Source organism: Myripristis murdjan, chromosome 6 (assembly GCF_902150065.1).
Source record: "Myripristis murdjan chromosome 6, fMyrMur1.1, whole genome shotgun sequence".
Taxonomy (NCBI): domain Eukaryota; kingdom Metazoa; phylum Chordata; class Actinopteri; order Holocentriformes; family Holocentridae; genus Myripristis; species Myripristis murdjan.
Genome location: NC_043985.1, coordinates 19,739,510 through 19,754,950, shown reverse-complemented (window position 1 = coordinate 19,754,950; position 15,441 = coordinate 19,739,510). Strand labels below are relative to the sequence as shown.

At 40.6% G+C, this 15,441-nt stretch overlaps 2 protein-coding genes across 3 annotated transcripts; both read left to right on the top strand.

Annotated features, from left to right (window-relative positions):
• The first annotated feature begins 248 nt into the window (after window positions 1–248).
• On the top strand, window positions 249–4,161 carry ctsh (cathepsin H). The gene is made up of 12 exons (XM_030054282.1): window positions 249–367; window positions 552–583; window positions 1,014–1,119; window positions 1,215–1,285; window positions 1,396–1,500; window positions 1,708–1,794; window positions 1,987–2,042; window positions 2,448–2,529; window positions 2,652–2,720; window positions 2,811–2,917; window positions 3,544–3,669; window positions 3,756–4,161. The coding sequence occupies exons 1-12, from the start codon at window positions 289–291 to the stop codon at window positions 3,823–3,825; spliced, it is 990 nt and encodes a 329-aa protein (XP_029910142.1). The 5' UTR covers window positions 249–288; the 3' UTR covers window positions 3,826–4,161.
• A 786-nt stretch (window positions 4,162–4,947) lies between these two features.
• Window positions 4,948–14,676, top strand: blm (BLM RecQ like helicase). Of its 2 annotated transcripts, XM_030054281.1 has the most exons (22): window positions 4,948–5,316; window positions 5,522–5,579; window positions 5,670–6,288; window positions 6,379–6,511; window positions 7,545–7,648; window positions 7,734–7,848; window positions 7,941–8,647; window positions 8,782–8,958; window positions 9,680–9,798; window positions 9,976–10,089; window positions 10,200–10,298; window positions 10,389–10,537; window positions 10,653–10,759; window positions 11,078–11,238; window positions 11,464–11,659; window positions 11,854–12,044; window positions 12,136–12,280; window positions 12,948–13,147; window positions 13,275–13,470; window positions 13,606–13,728; window positions 13,864–14,074; window positions 14,212–14,676. In XM_030054281.1, the coding sequence occupies exons 1-22, from the start codon at window positions 5,222–5,224 to the stop codon at window positions 14,432–14,434; spliced, it is 4,242 nt and encodes a 1,413-aa protein (XP_029910141.1). In that variant the 5' UTR covers window positions 4,948–5,221; the 3' UTR covers window positions 14,435–14,676. The 2 variants fall into 2 exon arrangements, with proteins under 2 accessions (XP_029910141.1, XP_029910140.1); XM_030054280.1 differs by having other exon boundaries at window positions 5,522–6,288.
• Window positions 14,677–15,441: the final 765 nt, after the last annotated feature.

The following is a 15,441-nucleotide window of genomic DNA, read 5'->3' as shown; positions in this document are numbered from 1 at the left end:
GGAGTGGCAAGAGTTGAAGAGGTCCAATCCTACATTCCACATATACTACACAATGTAGGTATCAAAATACACGAGATAATTTGGCCAGATTATTGACTAATTTTTTTTTTTTGTTTGTTTTGTTTTGTTTGTTTTTGTTATCATTATGATATTGCACAACAGGAATAATAAAGGGGAATTCTGAGGAATAGGCGGTGTGAACCTCGTGACTCCTCATCTACTTCCCTGTTAACTTCACTCTCTTTATTGTACAGTAAGTCACCGGCTGCAGGCGGACACGCAGTCAACATGAAGGCTTCAAGTTTCTTTACTTTTACCTTTGTTTTTGTGTCCGCATTAACTGCGGCTTTTCCCCTCACCGAGCAAGGTAAGCCGTTGCGACCACCACTTTTCTGCGGCGAATTGTGCAAATTTTAGCATTTTAAAAACACTTTCACTTTCATAATTACGGCAGGGGGAAAGCGCACTGTATTTTGTGCAGTTACAAAGTGTGTGTTTTTAATGCACCGTAACCTCTTGCATTTATTTGGGGCAATATGATTTGTTTTCAGACGAAGCTCATTTCAAGTCATGGATGGCACAGGTAATTCTATCAAATGTTATCTATATGGCAATATGTGAACTGAACTTTTTCCAATGAGGATGCTTCACTATTACTGTAAAATCACTGTAATATTAATACCACAGTGATAGTAACATGGCAATACTTAAAGTCCAATTGGAACTACTTATGGACTTAAAGTGCTCACAATTGAGCTTAAAGTGTGACCTATCATACTTAATGGTATTTTTTATTTTATTTTCTATGTGGTTATCACTGTGGTGTGACATGTATTCTGTCCCTCTATAAATTGTAACTGGATTACTGTAATTGTGAATGCAAACTCATCTCATGGCCCTTACACCCATATGGACTGATTACTGTGTAAAAATGTTGTTTATCTTAACAGTATTGTTAAAGAGCGGTTGACTGCCTGAAACAATACTGAATTAGCAATTTACCTGATTTACAGTACAACAAAATGTATGACTTGGAGGAGTACTACCTGAGACTTCAGATATTCACAGAGAACAAGAGGAGGATTGACAAGCACAATGAGGGGAATCACTCTTTCACAAGTAGGAACTTCTCGTTTTCTTGTATCAGATCATTTTTGTTTGGCCCCTTGCAAATATTGAATTGTGATCGAGCCTTGTTTGATCCCATCTTACAGTGGGGCTGAATCAGTTTTCTGACATGACTTTCGGTGAATTTAGGAAATCCTTTCTCTTGACTGAGCCACAGGTATGCAGGAAGCCGTTTGCATATTTTATGCTGCAGGAATAAGTTTGCATATCATGTGTTGCAGAGGAGTGGAGAGTCAGTTGTTTTTGTTCACATACTTTCAAATTCAGAACTGCTCTGCCACCAAAGGAAACTACTTAAGCAGCAACGGACCGTATCCGGACTCAATTGACTGGAGAAAGAAGGGAAATTACGTGACACATGTGAAGAATCAGGTACATTGCTGTTGATCTCAATGGTCAAAAACATTGTTGCAAGTGGAACATAGCAGATTTATTCTGTCATAGGCTTTGAAGGGTGACAGTGAATATTATAATCAAATGCTGACATTAGCCCTAGTGTTGTCCTAACATTCGTCTATGTGTTTTTCTCAGGTCTTAGTCTATAAATGTATTGATTGATTGATTGATTTTGCACAAAAGGGACCTTGTGGGAGTTGCTGGACTTTCTCTACCACCGGTTGTTTGGAGTCGGTTACAGCCATTGCCACTGGGAAACTCCCACTACTGGTGATTCATTTTCACTTCTCTTTCAAAAGTGCCGCTCTTGTACTGCAGTGTTTTTACAGTTGCTGATAACGTCACTTAAGTTGTTATTATGGACATTTACTATCATTTTTGCCCCTCTGTGGCTGTATGACAGAGGTAAAATTTAATTATACTCTTTCATTCACCATTGTAACCTACTTTTATGTTGTTTAGTCAGAGCAACAACTGGTGGACTGTGCCCAGAACTTCAACAACCATGGATGTAACGGGTGAGTGTAACTTCTTAGGCTCGTTTCGAGTTGTTATTTGCAAGCAAGAGGGACTTTACAGAGAATGAGCCTATCTCGAGTTCACTAACGTCCTATGAGGAAGCAAAACAAAATACCAGACACACATCAGCATATTCTAGCAAAGCCATACAAAGCCAGCCTGTCTTACATACTGTAGCAGTGCCATCCTAGCCGGAACTACCAGTTTTAGATTGTCGGTGCGCACATGGAAAAAATCCCCCAAATCTGTTACAAATGTTAAAAGAGAAAAAAAAAATGGTCAGGTTAAACAGGGACTCCACAATGGGACAGTACTATTGAGGCTGTATTTGTATTGCTGCCTTTACAACAATAACTGTTTCTATAGAATTTAGTCCTCAAGCGAGATCTTTATTTCTCTTTCAGCGGTCTTCCCAGTCAAGCATTTGAGTACATCAAGTACAGCAAAGGACTCATGACAGAGCAGGACTACCCATACACAGCTGAGGTAAGTGACAGATTTGCCCTCATACATAAACAGAGCTGACTTAAAGAATAACAAATAATGATTTACTGGAATGCTTTGCAGTAATGGCATCAAGACATCAAATACTTTTTTTGTTCCATCAGGAGGGTGATTGCCAGTATAAGCCTGAACTGGCAGCTGTTTCTGTTAAGGAAGTGGTGAACATAACAGCGGTAAGTGTGTATCTATGTGTCTAAGCAAAGCAAATGTTTATGTAACTTGATCCAGTTTTGCTCAGGTGTTGCTATTCTGTTACATGGCAGTATGACGAAATGGGCATGGTGGATGCAGTCGCCACACATAATCCGGTCAGCTTTGCCTTTGAGGTGACCTCTGATTTCATGAGTTATCGAGACGGTGTGTACAGCAGGTGAGAATTAGAGTAATATTGTCATATTTATATTTGTTCTGGTAAATTGTTTGTCCTGTCTTGTATTCATTTCTGATTTACAGGATAAAAAGCTGGATTTATCAGATGCACACCCGCCACAGTACATAAACCAACATGTCCTCCTCATCTTCACCCGTGAATGATTATGCCTTAGCAATATTACAGATACAAATAATTCATTAGTAGTGGACTGTCGCAACAAGAAATCTGCTGCCACTGTTGGAAACAATATTCAAATAATGTAATTTAGTCACATTTCCTGTAGAAAAACAAACGTGTACCAAATTAGACTTAGTAGCGTCAACATGAAGTGTTGCATTTTTTGCAGAGCATCGTACACCAGACCTAAAAGTGGAACCAAAAAAGGGAACAGAGGGTAGAAATGAACAAACTTTTACCTCCAATCACCACTGCTATAAATAAAGATCAGAGAGAGCACTGCCTCTTAATATTTAATCAAAGTGGAAAAACAAGAAGGTCTCTGCACAATGCATATTGTATAAAGTTTCTTACACTCAAAGAAAGGCCATCACAGTCAGTACCATTCATTTCCTCATTCCATGTCCATGAAAAGTCACATGTCTGGTTTCTCCTCTCTCTTGTAGCACTACATGCCACAGCACCACAGACAAGGTGAACCATGCAGTGCTGGCTGTTGGGTATGGTCAGGAGAATGGGAAACCATACTGGATTGTGAAGAATTCATGGGGCACCGGCTGGGGGATCCAGGGGTATGTCCTCAGTGTAATCTTGTTTTAGGAAATGTAATTGAAGATATCAATGGGAGTATAACGACAATGCTGTGCTCCTCTTACAGATATTTTCTCATTGAACGTGGGAAGAACATGTGTGGACTGGCTGCCTGCTCATCTTTTCCTGTGGTGTGAATTGTTGATGATATCAAGCTGCAAAGGGCAGAAAAGGGAGATGGAAGCTGAGATTTTTTTTCCTTGATTCCTGATTTTTTTTTTTTTTTTTTTAATGAACAAATCAGTGGTGTCTGTTTGAATATTGACTACAATCGTTTTTTCCATCCTAACACTAAGTGAAATAGTTTTGTGGATGGATCATATGATTTTATACCAACCAATACCAATATCCTCCTATATATCATCTTTGATCTTCATCAAAAAGTCTACTTCATTGAATTGCTGCCTAAGAGGAACTGATCATTGTCATGGTGTTTCTTGTTACCATATACAGTAATAAAACTTTTTTACTCAGGTCATCTGGTCATCTGAGTCTTTCATCACAATGTAGTTGCAGATGTTCACAGGATGCAGGGTGTGTGGGCATTACGAAATAATGTGAGTGGCTAACTGATCGTATGACTGATATTCATCATCACACAAATAATGCAAGATACATCCTGATAATCTAACCTTACACTGAAACAAAATGCCAATGCATAAAGTATAGTCCCTGAAATGCTGTGAAGTTAAACAAAAACAAAGAGCATGCATAATAATAATTAATGGCTCTTTAAAACTAGACAAACTTAACTGCCTGACATTGCTGTTCAGACCTTATTTGATGGATTCCTGCACAATTTATGCCAGGTAACCATGCAGACTAAACTGTGTGTTGTTGGAGAACCCAGGTTTATTAACACATCTTAAAACATCTTGCACTGGGATGCTGGCCTGTGGTTTTCAGAGTCGCGGTTATGAATATAATAAGTGCAGTGGCTGGGTTCATTTCTCGGTTAGAAAAGGGCCCCTGCACAGGAGATATTACTTAAAACTATTAAGCATATTATCTTATTAACCATATAGTGATTCCATTTCCGTTTTTAAAAGTGCGTTAAAAGTGACATTTACACACACACACACACACACACACACACACACACACACACACACACACACACACACACACAAAAGTGACATTTACACGTTTATAACTGCTCGTGTTGCGCCAGTCGTATACGCCTACATTTCCCAGAATTCTCATTCCTTATTCCGGCCAGCTCTCAGCCAATGAGGAGCAAGCTCGCCGAATAGGCGCTAAACACGCAACACAAATCTGTTGTCTTCTTTTCGCCCTGACTTTCTATGTGGGAACACTGATGGAAACGTACATAAATACTGCCAAGGCAAGGTCGTCGACTCACTCTGGCGAATTACAATCCTGCTGCAAGAAAAACCAACGCCGAAGCGGATGTTTTCCTCCCTTGTCAGCGATGCAGAAGTTGTTCACAAGTTTGTAAACAGATACGCTATGCTAAGTTAGGCTAAACAAGCTAACGTGTGTTCGTCAGGTCATTAGCGCCACTTCCCAAAGATGTCCAGTCTTCCACTAAATAATTTGAAGGAGCAGCTGGCGAGGCACAGCAGTGCTGCTCAGAGCAAGCTGTCCTTGGCTAAACCTAAACCGGGGTGAGTTTTCCAAGTTAGCCAAAGCTACAGTTGGAAGCTATCTGCTCATTGACTGCAAGCTAACATTACTTATCATTTAGACTGGGGCTATCAGTGCCCGCGTCTGTCAAAGATGAAACAGCGTAATTATTTGCACGACGAGGTTAAACGGTGCTGTTAGAGACACACTGTTACATACATTTTCATCAACTCCTCTCCTTTTCAGGGCCTTTTCTTTCAAAAAGAAGTCCACATCTGGCACACCTAAGGCGGACCCGACGAAGGTAAACAACTCAGATGCTTTGGCAAACAGGAGTGTCAATATTCCACCCAACAGTTTTCTGACAAAATCTCCTTTGACGTTTTCAAACAAGCCCCAGAGACCTCCTGCCAAAATCAACAGCTTCTTCTCGGTTAATTCAAAAGCCAAGTCGGACTCCCTCAGCTCAACACTAAACTCTCCCAATGCATCACAACCTGTGTTACCCGTCCCTGCTACAAAGGTGTCTGCTTCTGGCACGAAACATGACAACACCAATTCTCCAAGTTTGGAGTCATCTTTTGGTTGCCCAGTGGATGAATGGGATGACCTTGATGACTTTGAAACCTCTGCCAAAGGAAAAAATGGTTTAGTCGGTCCAGGAGCCTCAGGGAAGAGTGGCAAGTCAGCATCGTTTTCCAATGAGGAAGAAGAAGAACTGACACAGACATTAAACCAAGATGCCTCTCTTGAGATTGTGGCTCCAGAGGTCAGCAGCAACACGGCAGACAAGAGTAGTCTTACTGGAAGAGAACAATCTAGTGGCAAAATGGATGAAGTGGTACACAGTGTGTCCCCTATACACAGTCCCATTGAGGAATCAGCAGAGTGGGAGCTGGAGGATTCGCCCATTAAAAGGACTCGAAAACAGCCACTTGCTCAGCTGAAGTCTGTCACAAGTGACAGTGAAGAAGAGAGTGTTGGAGTGTCTGGGCCCCTTAAAGATAGTACAGGCGAGTAGCTATCTGTATGTCATTCATATGTTGACTGTCAAATGAAAGTAAGTCTCTGGAATATATCTGTTGCCTCTTTTAACCTTGCAGGCGATACATGGATCGATCCAGATGTCATAGAAGTTGGTGACAGCTTGATGATAGCTGACGATGACCCAGATTTCATTCCCCCTTCCCCAGTCCACGATGAAATCAGCTATTCCAGTTCTACAAGAAGGAAAAGGTTTGTGCCTATTGCATTATTAACTTTACTGAGACATTAAAATGATTTCTCTTTCAATTTGGTGTATAACAACACTTATTAGCCTATTAGTAGCCTACTTTGTTAACAATTTTAGGCTGCTTTGACATGTGATAATGTTGCAATAGTAGTAGTAGTAATAGTAGTAGTAGTAGTAGTAATAATAACAATACATTTTATTTCTAATGAACTTTCAAGTCAGCCAAGGCCATTATGCATTTCACAAGACAGCAAACAAGCAATACAAAATAACATGGTAAAGAAGATAAAGCAATAAGTAAAAGTAAAGCATAACATAATGATAACAGTTAAAAACAAACAAGAACAATGAATGTGAATAGAAAAGTTGGTACAGACCTATCACAAAGAGCAACATGGTTATTGGATTACTTGAATAAAGTCTGAAATCAGACTAAACTACTGAGCTTTTTTTTTTTTTTAAATGTGTTGTTTCACTCAAGCTGTCCAGTAGGTTGAAGGCTCATTGCAACTGTGCTGATGATTTTTGTAAAACGTGACGCGGTGTTTTCTGTGGTAACTATGGAACTGCGTAGTTTTTTTTTTCTTCTAATTCTCTATTCTCATTAATAAATATTAATTTCAGTAAAACTTTTGTGTCAGTTCATATTGGCACCTTGCATAAAAACTGTAGTACCCAGGAGGGAAATCTTTACAGCGATTGTGGGAACTTTTGCAGTGTCAGCAGCTTTAGCTTACACCTGTTGTATCATTAAGTATCCATAATTACAATAAAGATTGCTCATTTCTATATTATTTTTTTCTTCTTTCTCCTCTGTAGCACTTTGAGATTGTTAAATGTAAAGTGCATTACAAATAAAATTTATTATTATTATTATTATTGCTCTAATATAGCATATATGCTTTATTTACCTCCTATGTTCTCTGTAGTCTGGACAAAAGAGAAGCAGTGAATGTCCTGGTAGCAATCCAGGATCCACGTTGTAATCAGCAGTAAATAATGTTCATTAACTGCTGATGTTTCTACTCCACGCAGATTGAAGTTGGCTGATTCTGAAAGTCGAGATATCCCAGTAAAAACAAAGGCACCCATCACAATCCTGAATGAAGTATCTAAGTGCCACCGTAAAGAGAAAGCAAGTGGGTGTTGCAGCATTTTCTGATTTGCCTAAGCCAGGTTCAGGCTTGTTTATTCATTTGTTTATCTCTTGTAATCACTTCCCAGATGAGGAACTCTTCATTATCATGGAGTCCATTTGCAGTCTGGTTGACTCCATTCCTGAACATGAACTGATTGCTCTGTCCTGTGGAACCGAGCTTCTGCTGAAAAGGGCTCAAAGGTAGTGTACATTTGAACAGCCACCACCTAGCCTACACTTCATTGTTTTTGACATCTCAGTTTAATTGCTGGTATTTGCCTTTTCGCCCCCAGGAAAAGGATTCTTGTAAATGGCAGTGACACGTCATCTAACCAGCAGCCAGATAGTACTATGATTTTGGAAACCAGTTTTAAAGAAAAGTCTTCACTGACTTGCGACAGTCCTGACATCATGTCATCCATAGCCTCTGTGCCTTCGGATAGAATAGACACCTCCAAGAAGTTTCTTCAGTGCAAGAGATCTTCAGGCGTCTCTGTGGACTATGACTGCAGTGTGTTTGAAGACTCTGGCAGCATTATTAATAGTGTCAAGCCTGATATCACTGGAGACCATGGGAGAACATCTGCTGGAAATCAGAGCACCTGTGATTCTCCATCAGCATTAAGTTTCACAAACCACTCCTATAATTTCTCCAAGAACACAACAACAGTATTTGATGACTCAGATTTATTTTACTCACCTAAGAGTTCTCGGGCAGTTTCACGAATGAGTGTAAGTGATAGTACAGCCAGAACCTCAGCGGACATTAAAGCAACAGAAAACACAGAACCAGATGATTTCTATATTGATGACTTTGACATCGACGACTTGGCTGACTCAGATATCCCTGATTACTTTGATGAACCTGCGAGCTCTTCGGTGTCAAACTCCATCACTGTGACTAAAACAGTCAAAGAAGGGGGGGCAAGCAAGTCATCATGGGAAAGAAAGCCAGCAACACCGGCCCCTTCACCCAAGCCTTCAATGGTTTGCTCCCCAGGTTAGTCTCATGTAAATCCAGCTGCTTTTTTTTTAATGTTTGTTTTCTTTTAATGAAGAATTATGTCAATTGTAGTATGTTGTGTTCTTGATCTTACAGTAAAAACTGTGTTGTTTTTATGCTGTACATGGCAGAACCCAACTTCAGAAACCCTGCCCATGATCGCTTTAGAGGGTTCAGTTTCCCCCACTCGTCAGAGATGATGAAGATCTTTCACAAGCGTTTTGGTCTTCATCAGTTCAGGTTCAATCAACTCGAAGCGATTAATGCTACGCTGCTGGGAGAAGACACATTTGTTCTGATGCCCACAGGTTGGTAATGATTATATATGGGACAGAAACACACTTGTTGAACTTTGCAGCAAAACAGTAGATTTAGAAGATCAACTTAGGTTATGACTTTTAATGTTCCCAGGTGAAGTTGATGCTGAGCCCAGGCTAGATTTTGATTTTACCCTAACCTTAAAGTGATTGTTTGGGTTATCAACCTCCTCAGTGGTATTTTATATGCCAGAAATGATTTTGAGCAGCAACCAAAAGCTGAAAAATGTTTGGAAGGATGCACGACACAGGGTTTATTGAGGAGTTCATATTGATGCTCTTTTCTGGCCTGCTTGCTTGTTAACTGATGGAACTATTTTGTTTCTGTTTCACTAGACAAATTCTTCACTAACCAGATGTATAAACAAACATACAGTGCTGAGGGAAACTGTATTGCTGTGCATCCTTCAAAAGACTTCTCATCTTTTGCTTGCTGCTCAAAATTGTGTTGTTTGCTGGGCCTGTTACACTTCATTCATTTTGAAGAGGAACACTCCCAGTGAGGCACTTGTTCTCATGAAGGGGAAGGAGCTGGCCGGTCAAACTTCGAAAACTTGCAACTGTTTACTTGCCTGAGTTAACCTTAACATGAACCTTAACAAACATTAGCCATACCTGTTAATTTGAAAAGCGATTGAGTCATGCTAAAAACCTGATCTGTGAACAGAGCTCTAGGGTAAATTCACTCTGCACCATGTTTTAATTTCTCTAGGTGGGGGTAAAAGCCTGTGCTACCAGCTGCCTGCCTGCTTGTCTCCAGGAGTCACTGTGGTGGTCTCCCCTCTCAAATCACTTATTGTAGACCAGGTCCAGAAACTCACCACTCTGGATGTAAGTGTTTTTGTTGCCACTTGATCTTTTGGAGCTGAGAGGAATGTGATGATAATGTATGTTGCATTTTCAAAGTCAACAAGTGCTTTTTTTATATTATTATTATTATTATTATTATTTTATTTATTTTTTTTTTTTACAAACTTTTTTGTTGTTTTGTGATTTTGTGCATTTTAGATCCCAGCTACAAGTCTGTCTGGTGATAAAACTGATAGTGAGGCAGGGAAGATTTACATGCAGCTGTCCAAGAAAGACCCCATCATTAAGCTGCTCTATGTCACTCCTGAAAAGGTGAGTTATGTATGATTAATAAATCTATGTTGTAATCGTTATCATATGTTAAAAAGATGATAAAAATGTTCATGTTACTCAAGCCAGACACTTCTCTTCTTTTCCCCAAGGTGAGTGCGAGCAACAGGCTGATCAATGCCCTGCAGAACTTGTATGAGCGAGGCCTTTTGGCCCGGTTTGTCATAGATGAGGCCCATTGCGTCAGTCAGGTATGTTTCTGTTAATTACTTATACAGTATTTGCAGTTTTATTGAGGGAAAAGGCATTGTCAGTAACCTCCATGTCGTTCCACCTTTCAGTGGGGCCACGACTTCCGCCCGGACTACAAGAAGTTGCATGAGCTGCGTCAGAAATTTCCCAGAGTGTCCATGATGGCTCTGACAGCCACTGCCACTCCACGTGTCCAGAAAGACATCCTTCACCAGCTGCAGATGACCCGGCCACAGGTGTATGTGTTCCACATCAGGCCATGGCGTGCTTGGACTTAGCAGCTGCCCTCCTTTGTAAATGTTGACAGCAACCAGACAACAGTAACTGTAAATTTTCATCTGTTATGTTTTCAGGTTTACCATGAGTTTCAATCGAACCAACCTCAAGTATGCTGTGCTGCCCAAGAAACCTAAGAAGGTTGACGAGGACTGCATCAACTGGATCAAGAAGCACTATCCACGTAAATGATTCAGTGATACTTTTAGTAGTCCTGATCCATATTTTCCCCTGGTTTTATTGTGCTGCATTGAACAATATTAAATTCATGTTGGCCAGTCTCCATCTATTCATCCATTATTCACTTCTGGAACTGGACACTGGTAGCGGGCTGAGGAAGGCACCCCAGACCTCATTGTGTCAATATCATTCATAAGAAGCAAGAGAGTGCTCCACTGTGTTTCGGGGGTCTTGAATCATCCTGTGGGCTTAATTTGCAATAATTACCAGCTTGCTCTGTGTTTTCCTCTGTGTATTAACCTCCATCCGCTGTGCACTGCAGGTGACTCAGGCATTGTGTACTGCCTGTCCCGTAATGACTGTGACACCATGGCTGAGAGTCTGCAGAGGGCGGGCCTATTAGCTCTGTCGTATCACGCCGGCCTGAGTGACAGCGACAGAGAATATGTGCAGAGCAAGTGGATCAATCAAGATGGCTGCCAGGTGAGTTCACCTCCCACTGAATGTGTTGTATAAATTAAGACAATGGTTGATGTTTTGGTTTTGTTTGCTTTTTTTAAAATAAAGTTTAGTATTTATAGAACTAATGGTAAGATTTTGTATCCCAGCAGATGTCAGAAAGTTTCACAATGCAAGTGTACACACACACACACACACACACACACACACTTACTTTGCCTTTTTCATTGTGATACCTCTGTCTGCCAGGTTATTTGTGCCACCATAGCCTTTGGCATGGGCATCGACAAGCCTGATGTGCGCTACGTCATCCACGCCAGTCTCCCTAAGTCAGTGGAGGGCTACTACCAGGAGTCAGGGAGAGCTGGCAGAGATGGGGAGATCTCTCACTGTATTCTCTTTTACTCGTATACTGATGTTGTCCGCATCAAGAGGATTATCAGCAGTATGTGGCTAAAATATAAAAGTGCAAAATATGTTTGATTACATATGTTTATCTTTTTAGTTATTTATCTTTTTTGTTAATTGCCTATCCTGTGGCTTATGAAATGGCTCCTAGCATGTTTCCATTTTGAAAATGATTACATTTATGATTTAGGTGGTTCAAATTTAAATGGGTTCTTTTTCTTTTAATCACAGTGGATAAAGAAGGTGACAGACAAGCCAAAGTCACTCATTTCAACAACCTACACAGCATGGTGCATTTCTGTGAAAATGTGATGGAGTGCCGAAGGATTCAGCTGCTCGCCTACTTTGGAGAGCACAAATTCAAAGCCAGCTTCTGCAAGGACCACCCAGACGTCACCTGTGACAATTGTGCCAAACCCAATGTAAGATTAATTTCTTCTTTCATCAAAAACATAAAAATTAATCTATTTCCAGGTTTTTCATTACTCATGAAAATTGCTGTGTATTTTACAGCAATTCAAGATGAGAAATGTTACTGAAGATGTGAAGAAGATTTTGAGGTTTGTCCAGGAGAATTGTGAGAAGGTTGGAGCAAGATATGGAAAGACTGCTCAGCAAAACCGGCTGACTCTCAACATGCTGGTGGACATCTTCCTAGGTACTTGTAATACAACATACAGCTTAATGCATGTTGCATTCAACTGTATTATGGCCATGAGGTTAGCATGATTGTATGGAAGATATTGAAGGTAACTTTCTACACAGTTTTGACCAGTCATTATACACAGAGGATCTGAGCCACACTAAATTCACTGAGGGAAAAAAAAAAATCTGGGCTGTTCCTGGGGCTGTAACCTCATTTATTAAAAATGCTTCTGTGCAAATTAAAAAAAAAAAAAAACAATCACCTCAAACAGGCAATGCAACTACAGTGCAAATCACATCTTGTGCACTACCACTGCAGATGCTTGCTTGTCTCCCCAAACAAACTAACTAAAGCTAACTCTTGCGATGGAAGTTTAGCTTAGCTTACCTTAGCTGTAGAATGACAGAGAAGGCAGCCGGTTAGTCAAATACTGTTCTGCATCGGCCTCTTGCATGAGTGTGCATGAGGGACTTGGCAGAGGTACTGAATCTCAGGTGAGAGGGTTGGAGAATCTATTTGACTTCAAATCTTTGACAAAGTTCTGCCCTTTCTGCAACTTTACCTATACAAGCTTTAAGAGCTGTACATAGGTTCATATTTCCAGTGGACAAAAACTGAATGTTTTCATAAGGGAGACTTTGAAAGGTTGTTTGAGTTGTCTTTTGTTTTTCTTTGTCAGGGTCTAAATCTGCAAAGATCCAGACAGGAATGTTTGGGATGGGAGCAGCTTACTCCAGGCACAACGCTGACCGTCTCTTCAAGAAGCTGGTTCTGGACAACGCCCTGGTGGAGGACCTCTACATCACCAACAACGGCCAGGCAGTCGCTTACATCTCTGCTGGACCCAAGGCCATGAACATCCTGTCTGGACACATGCAGGTCCCACATCACCACTCAGTTTAGCTCATATGCCGTTGGCTTTATAGCAGTGTGAAGAGCCACATTTATTTAGCTGTTTGGTGCTGCTCAAAACTCACATCACTAATTGCCTGTTGTCCTGTTCCAGGTGGAGTTTTATGAGACAGAGAGTGCATCGAGCATCAGGAAACACAAGGCTGCTGTGGCTAAGAACGTCTCCAAGAGAGAGGAGATGGTTCAGAAGTGCCTGAAAGAGCTGACAGATCTGTGCAAACAGCTGGGCAAAGTGTTTGGCATTCACTACTACAACATCTTCTCCACTGCCACCTTGAAAAAGATAGCAGGTAATTTCTGACTGTTATGCGATTAATTGCTGACTGTATTTCCTGATTTTATCAACAGTAGGCTTTTAAATTAGAGTTTAATTCGATTTGAACAAAATTTGAATTGCTTGTCAAACTTTTTTCCACTATGAACAGAGACACTGTCTGCTGACCCTGAAGTCCTTCTGCAAATTGATGGTGTGACAGAGGACAAGCTGGAGAAGTATGGAGCTGAGGTCATAGAGTTGCTGCAGAAATACTCAGAGTGGCAGCTACCTGGTAAGAGATGAACTCAAGTGTTTATATTTTTTCAAATTAATGTACCACATCTGCTTTACTGGCTGAGCTACTGTCAGGATACACATCATGTTCTGCACATGGCAGTGTATCAGCTATGTTTTAACTCTTCCTCAGTGGAGGAGCAGACTGACGGCAATGTGGAGTCTGATGGGTGGATAGACACGACTCGAGGACGCACACATGAATATGATGATTATGGGGACGACACAGAATCCAACTACTTCAGTGAGCACGCTGCCCAAGGACAGAAGAGGAAGAAAGCCCCCTTCTTCAAGTATGCCAAGAAGAAAAAAGGATTTCCCAACAAGAACACCAACTCTAAAGGGTCTGTAGTTTGTTTCACTTTTCATTATTTACTTGACAAGGAGTTTTTCTGAGAGGTCGTGTGTCAAAACATCAAATCTCATGGCTGAAACCGTTTTTTTTCCCCTTTGTGTGCTTGCTGTGGGTTTGTTGATTCAGTCGTGGCTACAGCAACAATAAATCGTGGTCATCATCCAGCTCTAGAGGCGGCTCAAAAGCTCAACCCCAGTCTGCAGGCCGTGGCTCCAGGAACTCAGCATCCAGCGCACCGACAGGCAGGAGACCAGGCTTCATGGCCATCCCAACCCCACAGACCAGCCAGAGACCTTTCCTTAAACCAGCCTTTTCACGCATGAGCTCAGACCAGAACCAGTGGATCTAACCTCCAAGATTCTGCACCAAGATTGCACTTCTAAACCTGTTGGTTTTTACAGCTGTTTACCTGTTCCCACTGTTTGTTTTAACCATTGTCTATTTATGTACAGTTTTTGTCATGTAATCTGACAAACATTGGATTATTTCAATTGTGACTTGTGTTTTTTGTGTGTCCATTTTGATGTACATTTTAATTTAAGGCATATTGACCAAATAAACCTGACTAATTGAACTAACTAAGAAACCTGACTACGAATCAGCCTTCAGTTGGATCTACACTTGCTCTGTCAACATGCCTCCTCTAGATGTCAGTATTGTGAGATTTATGTTTCTGGTGAAGCAGAGTGTGACATTAATCTCTGTCAAGCCATAAACCACCAGAAGTCACCTCACGTTTTTATTAAGTGTTTATTTCAAGTTTGAATAGTTTTTTATTTATTTTTTAATGGCACCAGTTACAAGGGACTATTGGAGAGAAACAATATTTTATACTGACTTGTACAGAAGGTTACCTACAGTACAAACATGGTTCGGAATGGATCAGACTGAACAAGAACTGGATTTGGCACATGGATTTATATATATATTTATATATTTCTATATAGTATGTAAATAAACAGCAACCTCCAATCCCAAGATAGAAAGATGCAGACTACATAAGACGCCACCAGCCATGGATTTGCATATACAAGTGTATATATGCACAGGTTTGTGTGTACTGGGGAGCTGACAGAGGGGCAAAAACATCAAGGTGTTGGTCCTCAATTATGATGACTGATCAGCCCCTCAGTTCTGCATGTATCATCTGCATTTTGACTTTAAATGGGATTTTGTTTGTAAAAGTTAGCCAGGTGATGTTTGCTTGACAGTACAAGAGCCAATCATATTTTTTGGATTCCAGTCCTGACAATGCTGCAAGTGTAATAATATTTGGGACTATTTTTGTAAAGTGATTTATGTAATGATTACTGAAATAATCGACAAAAAAAAAGAGTACAACACACATGACAAAAT